Source organism: Varanus komodoensis, unplaced genomic scaffold, assembly GCF_004798865.1.
Source record: "Varanus komodoensis strain SLA01 unplaced genomic scaffold, ASM479886v1 scaffold18_3, whole genome shotgun sequence".
In the NCBI taxonomy this organism is placed as follows: Eukaryota; Metazoa; Chordata; class Lepidosauria; order Squamata; family Varanidae; genus Varanus; species Varanus komodoensis.
This window is the reverse complement of record NW_025335549.1, coordinates 14381490-14395035: the sequence shown is the minus strand read 5'-3', so window position 1 is coordinate 14395035 and position 13546 is coordinate 14381490. Positions and strand designations below refer to the sequence as shown.

At 46.2% G+C, this 13546-nt stretch overlaps 1 protein-coding gene across 4 annotated transcripts in view; it reads left to right on the top strand.

The window, feature by feature from the left end:
- The window catches only part of COL4A6 (collagen type IV alpha 6 chain), a 145398-nt gene that overhangs the window by 94441 nt on the left and 37411 nt on the right, over positions 1 to 13546 (top strand). For all 4 annotated transcript variants that reach the window (XM_044427517.1, XM_044427516.1, XM_044427515.1 and 1 more), the window contains exons 9-16: positions 319 to 381; positions 1226 to 1261; positions 2309 to 2350; positions 4781 to 4873; positions 7221 to 7274; positions 9341 to 9400; positions 11269 to 11313; positions 12545 to 12598. In XM_044427517.1, the coding sequence (XP_044283452.1) occupies positions 319 to 381; positions 1226 to 1261; positions 2309 to 2350; positions 4781 to 4873; positions 7221 to 7274; positions 9341 to 9400; positions 11269 to 11313; positions 12545 to 12598 (447 nt within the window). The remainder of the gene's footprint in view (positions 1 to 318; positions 382 to 1225; positions 1262 to 2308; positions 2351 to 4780; positions 4874 to 7220; positions 7275 to 9340; positions 9401 to 11268; positions 11314 to 12544; positions 12599 to 13546) is intronic.

Here is a 13546-nt window from a genome sequence, read left to right as displayed (position 1 = left end):
GAAACCTGGGTGAATGTGAACGCTGAAGCCAAGACCTGAGGTTTCGTGCATCTTTTTAAGTCATGTGTCAAACCAGCACACTTTTCTCTCCCTCTGTTGGAACATAAAACGTGAGCAAGTAGGAACCTTATTAGGCTGGTAGGCATCTCAAAGGGGTGAAGAATGCAGCTTTGCTTGGGTTACTATTCAGTTTACAAATCTGTTTTGCTGCTGATTGTTGTATTAAAGGTCTGCAGTAATAAATGAAAAAGGCCTCCAAACAGCCATGATATAATAAATTCAGTCCCATAATGTAGACCCAAATGTTTCTTTTTACAGGGCCCGAAAGGGTTCCCAGGTCTTCAGGGTCCTTCTGGCCCAGTTGGGCTTCCTGGCTTTCCGGTAAATTGCCCGTTCCGTTTCCTCCTCTTGTCATGAATTATACTGTGAATGTTTGAGGTTTGCCATGACAGCCATTCGGATGCAAATGGCATCGTTTTCAGCTGTTGTGTAGCTTATAATGTAGCTGCTCATATTAGTTGCTTTGATGTTTATTTTTTCGTAACAGTCCGTAATGTTGGCCAAGTTTCTCTGAGGAAACTCACAAGGGTAATTCATGGGCAATCAGGCCCAGAATTAAAGCTAGTTCCCTTCTCTACCAGAGGTAAAGCAGCTCCTCGTCTTTCAGGCTAAGATCCTGCACACACAGGCAGAAGCTAAGTAGTTCTCCATGCCTTGGAGTCTTGAGTGGCTTCACACAGCCAATGCATGGTTTCTTTTCTCGCAGATGGATTGCTCCCCTGTGCTCGTAGGAGAGCAAGAATTCGGCTTCCCACTCTGTTCATGTGTGGTTATAAATATCTACAGCTATGCTGCATGGGCAAGGCTAGTGATGGGGTAGTGACCCCTTGCAGGGGTCCGAGGGCCAGTTCCCCCCTAGCATTCATAAAGGTGCTGGATGGGAAGGGGAAGAAAGAGGCCTTCTCCCTTCCCAGGAAATAGAAAGGGAGAAATGCCCAGGGAATTATCTGAGTATGCCTCATCCAATCTCTTCCTTTATTCCTTTGCAGTGGCTACATTTACTTCTTCAATATACTGTACTATAGACTGTTGTGAATTTTTGGATAATTGCATTTAATTTTTATGCCTACTGTTGGTAATTCACTTTTCCTCTTGTTGGGTCTGCACCTTATTTAAACTGCCGTAAGTTGCAACATAAAATTTATATTGTTCTGTTCATGCTTAGGGACTACCAGGTCCACCCGGGCCAGCAGGTCCTGTGGTAAGTATGTTCGATTCCTTCCTCCATGCTCTTCCTTAAATGTTCTCATCCCATTAAATATTCCACTTTGCTTTCTTTCAGGCAACCATTTCAAAGAATCCTTTGCATTAAAGATAACTATGTTATGCATAGGTTATTGTAAAGCATATTTTGTTTGTTTGTTTGAAACTACTTTAAACATTATCATGATCATAGGGACTGGATAGTGTCCTGGAATTGGTAGCAACCCATCAGTGAGAATTAGATCTTGAGCGCTGAAAACACGGCAATAAATTGAAGCATCTGATGCACCATTTTGAGATAAAAACACACCTTTGAAATTAGTGGTGGGGCCTAATTATTGAGAGGAATTTTTCCTGAGTCCCAGGTAAGAGTCTCGGAATACCCCCGAGAACAGATGCTATCTCATCTTTTCTTCCTTCACAGTATAATGATATGTTTTCAAAATATTTCAGTGGGAAATGGACTTAGAGCTGGTAATCAGCTTTCATCTGCTGCTAAACAGATAGTTTCTTTCTTGGGGAGAAAAGCATTTCACTGTTTGTATCTGAATAGTTTGTTTTCCAGACAGGGAGCATCTCAGTTCTAAAATGGCATTGCTCTGTTGAAGCTTGGAAGGCTTGGATAGCTGATCATGGTTCTGTTCAGATAGCATGAGAAGCAGATGTGCGGATGACAGAAGGGAAAGGAAGAGCAAACGTCTAAATTTGTAGGGGGAGTGGGGAGCTCATGACCCTTATGGGAGGCCAGGTTTATTTCCATTATTGAAAACACTGGTTTATCATGGTGTCTGAATGCATTCAGTAACAGTACCCAAGCCTTCCAGGTTTTGACATGGTGAAGATTTCATGAGAAGACAGTTCAGGTTAATAAGTTCCCGAACAGTTTAATGACAATATAAGACCATATTCTTTCTTTGCATCGAGGTGATCTTGTGGTTACTGTTTTGTTCACCTGCATCTTTGTGAAGGAGACAAAATTTAAAAAGAGGTTTTGTAACGTTTACTTATACTTATTTGGTGCTTTTGTTTTCTGTTTGAAAAACAGGGTAACAGCGGCCTCGTTTTCCAGGGAGAAAAAGGAGCAAAAGTAAATCCAGTTTATTTTGGCTTTGCAATTGTCAGCACTGTTGGGAATTCCCTCCTGCCGTCATGCTAATGCTTGTGCCTGCCATTTCAGCTGCCCAAAGAATCAGGGCTCCCATTTAGCTGGGGAGAGAGAAGGCGTACGGGAGCAATTGTGTCAACAGCACAGGCATTTCCTCATTCTGAGGATGGACCAAGTTGTCTGCGGGTCCATCCAAGGCCCTGGGCAAGAGGGAGACCCTCAGACCTGGGAGTGGAATCCAGCCAACCTCGTGTCCGAAACCAGTCCTTTGCAATGTCCCAGGGGACCATGCCCATTTCTGTGCCCCCATCTTTTCCCTAGCCACTCTTATTTTAGTGGTTCCTCAGTTTTTGTCTCATTTCCCCCCACATTTGACAAAAAGCTCTTCAAGCTTTTTTGCCAGCAGTGGATGTTGGAGAAATCTTCCATGGATTAAATGAAGAGCCAGGAGAGCAGACTAGGACTCTGGAGATTCGGGTTCAAGTCCCCATTCAGCCATGAAGCTCATTGAGTAACTTTGGGCCAGGCTCTTACCTCACCCTAACCTACCGCTCAGGGTTGTTGTTGTGTGGCTAAAATGGAGCAAAGGAGAACTATGTAAACTTCCTTGGATTCCTTGCAGGAGGAAGATGGTGGGGCTTAATGAAATAAATAAATTAATGAGCTATAAACCTGACCTGTGGGTTCCAGAGAAGGCCCACTTTCTCCAAGTCATGCAAATTCTGCAGACTTGTGGATCTATTTATTTACCTGCTTAGCTATGTGGGGATTTGCTCAGATGTGCATTCAGATACGATCAGGGAGTGAACAGCCGAGTGAAAGGCACCTGAGAATTCCTGAAGCACTGCCAAAATCCATGCATGCCCAAAAAGAGCTGCGGACGACGCTGTCCTGTTGTGTGTGTTGCCTTTTGCCTTTCTCCAAAATGTCCTCTGGCCTTACTCAGAAACCAATCCCCAGATTAGGCAGTAGTTCACAACTGCCAAGCAGATGGCAGGCGGAAGAGGGTGCTGCCAGGTAAAGGCCATTGGAGAAACCCTGGAGGGGCTGTTGAAGCCCCCGGTGGCCAGTCTAGGCTTCCCAGTCCAGCATTTCTGCACCCCTGCTGTGCCCGCTTTCCTTGGAGTGAGCCCTTTGCACTCCGCAGGACTTCCCCTTGCATAGACATGCCCCGAACTGCCCTGCGGCAGATCCCGGAGGCAGCCTGGAGTGCTCCTAGCCGGCCTCTCGCTTCCCCAGCTTTCTGCAGCTGTCGGGAGAGTGTTCACGGGAAAGCGTTTAATATTTTGCAACTACCTCAGTAGCTTCCACGGCCTGTTTCTTGTTAGCGCACCAGCATGGTGCGGCTCACAGAGACGGCGCTTCAGACCTGACCTGCGTCCTGGCCTGCTCGGCTGCCTGCGCTCAAGAGCTTGGAGGCTGGCCTTCCTGCCCACTTGGTCATGTGCGTGGACCTCAAATGGGAAGGGTGAGAGATGCGACTCAGAGGCGTTGGAGCACTCCTTTCCTCTGACCGCGCCCACTCAGAAAGAGCCCGAAAGGGGCTTCAGCATAGCTGAAACAGAAATCGAACGGAAGTCCCTTGCGTATTGGTCTCCTTGCAGCAAACCCTACTCGGGCATTCCAAAAAGGGTGTAAATCAATGCACAAAGGGAAGGAGTGCTCCAGCCCTTTCCTCTGCCTTGTTTGTTGCTCCCGACTCACAGAGGGTGGCCTTCAAAAGAGGATGGCCTTGTGCATCCATGGCAGCTTTCTCTTTAGTCAAGAACCCTCAGAAATCCACAACCAGGCCTTCAGGATGCTGAAGGGCAGAGATAGAATAGTCTTCCTTATGAGTTGATACGAATCCTTTCTGAATGGCTGACTAGGGCCCTCTTTAAAAACACTTAAAGAAAAGCAGTTGTACATCTACGAGAGTTTTGGTTTTCGTGGTACTGTGCTTATGAAGACCCTTTTTGTACTCTCCAGCTGACTTTGCCAAGCCAGCTTCTGGGTTTTCCAAGCGGATTCATTTCTATTTTAATGTTATGGTCAAAAGTCAGGTCTCCAGAAGTTTTAGTATTCAGTTTCCAAAAGCTCCTGCCAGCTTTGTCAGTGGTCCTACAGGCTGGAAGTTGATGCTGAAAACATCTCGAGACCTACCGTCTGCTCACTCCAGTTTATGTGCTCCTCCTCTTCCTATAATCCTTGCAACAACCCTGTGAGATGAGCCATGGCCAAGCGGGGACTTGAACCCAGGTCTCCTGGGTCTTGGTCCAAGCTGAACACTATACTACATTGGCTTTCTTCAGCTTGAAGATCTCCAGAACATGGTTTTACTGCAGAGATCATACATTGGATGGCCTCCTGAGAATAGGGGCATTTTGATACTATGCCAGCTCAAAAATACCTTACTTTTGTTTTCTCCGTTAGGGAGATGTTGGACTTCCAGGCCCTCCCGGCCCTCCACCCTCCACCGGGATATTGGAATTCCTGGGATTTCCCAAAGGACAGCAAGGAGCAAAGGTCTGTGGTACAATCCAGTTGCTCTCAGAGGCTAAGTGTGTGCGTGTTTAATTGTTTGATGCAAACTGCTGTCAAATCAGAGAACAATCCTACAACAGATGGTCTCATGGTTTTTCAGCCAGGTGATATACATGCTTTCCGGTGTGGTAGAAGCCAAGTCAAGCCACAAGTCTTCAGGGTGCCTAGAACGCATGTTTCAAGGAATGGTTTTCTGCTGGGTACTCCATTTGTTTGTTTATTTGAAGGATACTTTCCTTGAAAGGCTGTTAGAGCAACTTGCAGTCTAAAAAGACACAACATACAAGGAAAAGGGGAATGAGGAGGAAAGAGGGAGAAGTCTCTTAGAAGGACTAGTGGAATGACCCCATGTGGTCCTCTCATCTCCCTCAGCCTAGCCTACTGGAATGGCTGGTGGGGGAGAAGCCGAGGAAGAAGGAGCTTTCAAGAGGGAGACCCATGGAGTGGTCCTACTTTCCCTCTCATCTCACTCAGCTCAGCTTGCTGGAATGGCTGCTGGTGGAAGGGGATCGAGAGTTTTTCCTCCAACCCGTGTCAGCCATCTTTGTGCAGATTGGATTTTCCTGCTGCTGCTTGTGGGGAAAGATCAACATCTACATGGATTGCTGAGGAAGGGAATTTGGCCGTGAGAGGATGTTTGGACATCCCTGGAGGTGCTGAGGTTAAAGCCTTGGGTTGGAGGTTGTGCACAACCTAAGTTCAAAAAAGACATGGGCATTTTTCTGGCCCTTAGATAAGATGACTTCCTTCTGCCTCTGAACGTTGGCTGCTGGTTCTAACTGATATCGAAACAAGCTGATTAACTGGGAAATCTATGGTTCAGCTTCTAGCTCAGATACTTATAAGATCAGTGAATTTTGGCACAGTCTCCGTATTAACTGGTACAACGTACACCAAGACTACAAACATTTTATTGACCTTCTGTTTCCCAGAAGAAAAGATAACAGTGCATCCATACCTCTACAGTGATTTAAAATATTTTCAGCTCTCTTAAAAAGTAATTACTCTCCATTTCAAGAAGCATGAGGAAAAGAGACTATCGAGCCCAGTTGACGCTTGTGTGTTGGCTATTAATTTGTCTCTGTAAACCATTAACTCATTCGAGGACTGATTTGCAGAAAGCTTATCAATGATTTCCCATCTTATATTTTTCCCAAGGTGACCCAAGGTTCTTGGCTCATATCTCTTTATTTTTGTTTATCTCTGAAAATTGGAGCTCACCCAGGCAAGAGGCAGTCAAAGGACTGCCCAAGATTTTAATCATTACTTGGGAAATGTTGGCATACCAAGCTTTTCCAAATTGAATCTCTGAATTGTGGAACTGTGTTAACCCATGTGGAAGATGTAATCTCTTAAAAGAACAGAAAGGGCAGACGAATGATAGCTCTTTATTTTTTTCTGTTTGGGGTCATTTTTACAATGTTTTGTGCATATTTCCAAGCTCTGTGCATGAGTAATAATTAAAATGTAGGTTAAAGTGAATTTCAGTGTTACTATAAATAATGATCAACGATTAAATTGGACTGTCTCAGCTCATTTGCTTGAGCAAATTCAGAATGTTTTGGAAATAACGCAAGGCAGTAATTTAAGAAGTCTGGGCAAGGTTGCAAGAGTCCAGAAACCTTTGCTTCTGTTCTTGATTCACCATATTTTGTAGTGTTGTTCAAACCCAAGACATGGTAGTCTTAAATAACTGGTTTATTGAAAAAAGCCAGGTTCAGCCATCATTTAAGTACCTAGCTCATTTCAACAAACCATTTTTAAGTTTAACCACAATTTAAAGGTTCAGATATAAAGTGTATTTTTTCTCTGATAGAAGTAGAATCTGCAATTTTTAGTGAATCAGTCAGCCTAGTTGACCAAATACATTCTGATCGACTGAAGGTGTATCATTTTACAGTCATTCATGAACTTTTACATATGTCAACCATATTTTCAATAGAAGTATCGATAGAAAGTGCAGGTGATAATTCTAACCTTTGAAGAGGCGTTGCTGACTGGATCACCAGAACTCCAGCTGGTGGATCTTGACATTCTAGTAAAGGACAGCCTGAATTTTCCCCTCCCCTGAATGGAGATTTTTTTAATGGAGTGCCAACCATAATTTGTGCATTGGTGGGTGAGATCTATTTGTAACTACCCCATAATTAAGACATTGGTCACCTGAATTTCAAGCACAGATTGACATGGAAATAAGCCAGGGTCTGCAAGAATGTGAAAAGCCTGCCTCTGAAATATGATGCTCAGAGAAGCTGTCCTGTGGGAATGGGAACACTTCCCTTGGGCCCACAGATCTTTCATGGCAATCCTGTTGATTTGTTTTTTTCAGGGCATTCCTGGCCCCAGAGGACTTCCTGGTCCCCCGGGGTTCCCTGGTCCTCCGGTAAGTTCCTCTTCTGGTCCCCGTGATACAAGTTGAGGTTTCTAAAATGAACGAGGCTTGGCCACCACTCCTGTGCACAACTCTCTGGAAGTTTGTGGGCAGCTCGGTTGCTCAGAGAGGGGGCACTAGAAAAGGGTGGAATGTGTATAATTGTATAAAACTCGTTTAGTAATACATTTTTCCTCAGCATTTCTTGAGGACTGGGCGAAAATGTCCCCCAAAGATTAAATCCATCTTTAGGTACATGGAAAAAGGGTGAATCCCTTTTGAGGAGGTTTCACTTTTAAATCCAAGATGGCAGAAGGGGGTTGGTCCCCTTTCTGCTGTTTCTTTTGCTTTGGAAACCAACAGCTTTCGTGGAGCAATGTGGCAGCTGTGAGTGACCTGGGAGACTTCCTAGGAACAAGGCAGCTCTCGGGACAGCACTTTGTCATGGTCAACATGTTCCAGAGCTGGGCTAAGTGTCTGAACATTTCTACCCCAAGGGCTGCCCACCTTGATGTCATGTCTCGTTTAAAGATCAGTACAAATGCTTTGCAAAACCACAGGGCAGAACTATGGCTTGCTTTCTCTTACATCTCATTTTCTTTTTTTGTCTTTCCCACACTTTTCAAACACTCTTTTCCTGTATTTAAATCAATTGTTTTAATATACACTGAGCTTTCGGCTCGATCGGGAGGTCAAAGATGGAGAGGGCTTACCTTACCGTTGGCGCAAGTCCAGTGAGACAGCTGGTGCTCCCCCGCTTCACGCCAACACACATGCACACACCGCCTCACTTCTTGGGTGGTGGCAATGGAGTTATCCCAGACGTTTGTAAACGTCATGCCTTTCTTTAGAGTCCAGGAAATAAATATTTTAGGAAACTTTACAACCATGGGTCAAATTATTTACAAACTGTCTCGGAGTTGCCGTCTGTCTCTGTTTTTGGTTTTCTTCCAAGGAAAAGGTTCCTCGCCAGGATCATTGTATTGGGGATATTGATGTTTGAAGCGTGACCTGTGTTTGAGAACCTGGAAAGGTGCATTTTTGCACATGCGTCCTTTTTATATCAAAAAGAGTGCAAGAGTTGCACGTGTGCAAGAGTCACTTGTACGGGCCCGGAAATGTTCCACGAACACACAGCTTCCTAACTGCATAAGAAGTCAGTGAGCAACCCAGTGTGTGAACAGAATGTGGGACCGATCCAGCACTCCTTGGATCCCTTGGCCCTGAAGGCACTTCCACATGGACTGAGTGGACCGCCTCAAATAGAGGAATGACCTCCGTAAAATAGGACACATGCCTCCTGTGTTTGTTGGTCTGAAGTCAAGTGGAGTGCTCATGGCTTCATCCTCTTTTCTTGTGCACTGTAATGGACAATTTCCAGGGTTCGTGAGAACAGTTTGCTGTTGTATCTGAAATGGGAAACTGTGGTTTGACTGTGGTTTCACCCTATGAGGAGAGGCTGAGAGGCCTGGGCATGTTCAGCCTGGAGAAGAGAAGACTGAGGGGGGACATGATATCCCTCTAGAAGTACCTCAAAGGCTGTCACAAAGAGGAAGGTCAAGATCTCTTCTTGCTGATGCCAGAGTGTAGGACACAGAATAATCAGTTCAAATTGCAACGACCCAGATTCAGGCTGGACATCAGGAAACGCTTCCTCACTCTCAGAGCAATGTAACAGTGGAACCAGCTGCCTGGAGAGGTGGTGGGCTCTCCCACACTGGAGACATTCAAAGCAAGGCTGGATGGTCATCTGAGTGGGATGGTGCGAACTGGTGTCCTGCAACAGCAGGGGGTTGGACCCGATGGCCTTCATGGCCCCTTCCAACTCTACTATTCTATGATTCTATGAATTTCAGGCTACAAATCAAGCCATCAGACCACCAGGAGTCTCCCCTCGGTTCTTCCCTGTGGAAATACATGTCCCAATCTGGCCCTCATTCCATCCCTTGTTTCTCCTGGGCTCCATGTATAAGAGACCACGTGCTGTTTGCTTCTTGGCTTTGTGTTGTTTTTGTTCCAACACTGAGAGTGAGAGTTAATCCATGTTGTCTTTGTTCTCTCCCACCCACCCCACTCAGGGCATTGATGCTTTTGTGGAGAAAGGAGAAAAGGGTGTACCAGGCCTTCCAGGACCCAGGGTAAGTGGCAATACACTAGACATCTCTGTTTTCTTTTTCAAAGTCCTATAGGAATTTGACCATAAGGACTAGGGCCTTGAATTTTGCCTGGGAAGCAATGGACAACCAGCATGAGACTGGACCATCTAAGGGACTACTTACCTTCCTATGAGGCAGCCTGGCCACTAAGACCTTCCAGAGAGGCTTTTCTGAGGGCATCATACCCTGCAAGATCCACTGGTTGGGAATTTTTTCTGTGCCACCCCAAACTATGGAAAGCATTCCCTTAGGAAATGCAGTTAGAATCCACTCTCTTGGTCTTTAGAAAGAGCATAAAGACACAACTTCCCATGCAGCCCTTTGAAATATGAAGCTTTTAATTATCTGGTTTTTATTGTTGCAATGTTTTATAGTTTTAAATTGTCCATCTCCTTCATGTCTTTTTAGCAGATAAGGCAGTGCATGTTAATAACAAAAAATAAATTTTCTCCTGTCTTGAGTTGAGTTCATCTTGAACTTCAAGTAGTTTTTCTTGAAACATTTGTTTGAAAATACAAATGCATTTTTTCCATGTGAAATGGCATACCATTCTGCAGAAAGGACGCTTTTTAAAAATCTATTTTCCCAAAGCATACAGCTTAGAGTGCTGGATTGGCACTGGGGAGATCCAGGTTCCAGTCCCCACACAAACATGATGCTCCCTGGGTGACTTTGGGCCAGTTACAGACTCTTGCCTAACCTACCTCACAGGGCTGTTGTGAAGGAAAATGGAGATGAGGAGGAGCCTGATGCAAGCTGCGTTGTGTTCCTAGCAGAAAAGGGGCAGAACAAAACTCTAGCAAATGAATGAGTGAAGATTTTATTGGAGGACTTCCTTGCAAAATTTAGAGAAATGGCAGTTTCAAGAAACTGAAATTCACTTCTCATAGTAATTCAATAGCATGCCATTAAGCTCTCATTCAAAGACAAATACTGCCCCTTCTCTACCCCTGTGGTAGTGGCCAGATGTTAGCAGCTGCCTCCAATAGCCATGCTTTTAAATAAACAAACAAACAAACAAACAAAGAGAATTATTATAAGCCGAACAGATTGTATATATTTGAAATGTCAAGTTGGCTGACCTACAACACCAGCAGTTATTCCATGAGGATGTCTTCCTTTGTGTATTTGTTTAATGCCAAAACAATACGAACTTCCCCCACTGGCTCCTTAAATACAGTAGTTGGCCTGGATCCTAAAAGAAGTGCAGAAAATTCACGGAAGGGAAGATTTGGGACACTGCCTCCCTTCTCCTCCCCACTTCTCAGCCACCTGTGGACCCTCCAAAAGGGGGACTCTGAGCAATGTGGGGTGAAATGCAAGGGGCTATGGGTGAGGGAGAAGTCAGGGGGGTGGGAAGATGGCCTTCCATGAACTTGTTTAAGTTGCCATACCCTAAGCTCCAAGGTGCTTCCACAGAGTCCATCTCACATAGTTTTGCAGGAGCAACCCCAGAAAGAACAGGAGACTGGAGCCGTTGCTTCCAGGAATAACCTTAAATTGGCTTACGATCCAAGCTTTTTCTCCTTCTTGGATGGTGTGCTCCTTAAGATGCAATTCCATGCAAGTCTAGACAGGAAAAAAGGCTGCACCTCTCACCAGGAGAGTCGAAACTCGCACGGAATTGCACCGTTCGCTAGTCGAAAGGTTGCTGCACCATTATTTCCAGCAATTCAGGGAATGGTTTTTCAGGAGCTGAACAGCCATTTGGGGGTTGGCTTGGGTTTTGCCATCTGCTGCCCTGGGACACTTTTGACCTTCATCCAGAACAGAGGATCGCCTTTGCCCACTGGCAGTCCTTGAGTCCTTTCCAGCTGATGGGGAATGTCTTTTGCTTCCTTTCTTCTTAGGGAGACCCAGGACTGAAGGGCACGGATGGGAGCCCTGGCAGAGAGGTATGCCGTGCATGAAATCCCACTGCCCCCGTTGAATCCGGGGTGGGGGGCTGAGCACGGAATTCCTTTTGGGAACGCTCTTGCGGGTGCATTTGAGGGGGAGGGAGCTGGAGGCACAAGGGCCGAAAAGGTGCACTTCACCAACACGCTCAGCTAAAGGCAAAGGGGGGGGGGGGGAAGCATATTTTGCCCAGCCTGTTTTCAAGGAAAGCTCTTGTGCCAGTCTCAGGAGAGGTATGTCAAACTTTTGGAAGGGAGGAAATGGGGAAAAACCACCAAACTGTCAGTGGCTGAGAGGAAGGGGTGGGGTCACCCGGGGAAACCCAGATTAGCACCCAAGGAGGGTCAGAACAGGGCTCAGGCCCAAGGATTCTGACCAAGCCTGTAAATTTCATGGTGGCATCAGCCTCTCAGCTGTGAACAGCCCATCCTGGTCTTGCCCCTTTGGAATAGAGCAAGGCTGGCCTTCCTTTTTTGACGGGCGTTTACAGATCTGCTGTTGGGGCAGGTCTTGATTTCCTACACGGAGGAAGGAAGCCCTCTCCCATCTGTTGCCCTCAGGTGCATCAGGCTGCAGTTCCCAGCACCCCCAGACGCCAGGGCAGATGGCACCCAGGGCCTCCACATAGATGCACGGAGGCCCTGCCCTTCTGCCCAAGCCCTTCTCTAGCCTCGTATGCGCATGTGCGTGTGGCAAGCATCCATGTCAGGCCATGCGCACAGGTGGCCCCTCAGCACCGGATGCGGCCGAAGGAGTTGTGCTTCCCAGTCTAAACAAACCCTGCAGTTTGTTTGAGCATGTCATCCAAATCAAGCCAGAACCAATAAACCCTTGTTTATGATTCTGTCTTGCAAGGGGGGCAGATAGCCAAGATCCTGTGTCCGGTGTCCTGCCAGTCCAGCCATTCTGGTTTGCTTAGCTGCTTGCACTTCCAGGAGGAGCAAAAAGGCTGCAGCGAGCAACATAAACGTCTTTCCAGGAACCCAGGACCTTGGTGGATCCTGCTTGCAGTGTTGTGCAAACATGGCCACTAGTTCAAGGACTAAAGGCCAAGACTGGGAGGATCTGCCTATCTGGGGATGCATTGAGTGCCCCTGGAAATGTTTCACTGAGAATTTCCTTCAGTGAGATGCAGGGCGAGCTAAAGAGCATAAAATTCTCTGCATGCCAAGGGAGAACGGTCGCTCCCATCACAATGACCATTTTCATTATTATTTCATTGTCAAACAGGGCCTGGAAGGAGACAGAGGATTTCCTGGACAGCCTGGATCACCTGGAGGAAAGGTACCGTGGCCGTGCTACTAGTGCTGACACGAATGCTGACTTTGTTAGGGAAAGAGGGAGAATGGAAGCGAGTCTTCTGGGAAGTGAGAATGGCTGATGGACTGGCTGCAACATTTTGTTGCAGGTTGCACTTTTAAATGTCCAGATCGATTTCCAATCAGGCACGCAGAACGAGTCTCAAGCTGAGAAACGGCCACTGCTCCAGAAAGCAGAGCTGGCTGCGAAGGCTCTTGTTTAAACCTTTTGGTCAAAGCTTGCGCAATCAGCCCCTGTCATCTTGCTGTGTTTCTAGAGCTTTATGTATCACAAGCTGCCAGGGGAGATTTGTTTGTTTACGGAAGGGTGGGTAGACATTTGCTAACAAAAGTAGCAGGCATTTCCAAAACAAGGAGAGATTGATTTATTTGAAACAAGGGTTAGCAACTCCTGGCCTTCCAGATGGTTTGCCCTGCAACTCCCATCGTCCCCTTCCCTCATTGGCTATGTTGCATGGTCCCAGTGGGAGCTGTAGGTCAAAACATCTGGAGAAGTAGAAGTTGTCCATCCCGGCATTAGATTATCTCGCTCCATATAGGAAATGGTTTTTCATCATGGCCATGCCATTTCTGTGAGTGTTGCTTATAAGAATCCAGCGTGCAACGATTTCTCCGCCAAGTGCTAAACCTCCAGGGAGTTGCATCCCTGAAAGCTGTTGCTCTCTCCATCTCCTGATCTTGGTTAAACCACCTGCTAAGGTAATCAGAGTTCCAAAATACTCCCCATAAGTACAGAACCTTAGACATCATGAACACAAACTTGTTCAAAGAAGCTTAGATACCCCTAAAAGCAACTTAAGTAAGTCATGATATGGAATGAAGAAGCCAAGCTTGTATAACCCTTTCCCAGCCCGCTGCTTCTCCCTGTCCTGGCCCAGAATTTGCACAGGGAAAGAATTTTACTCTGGTTCTA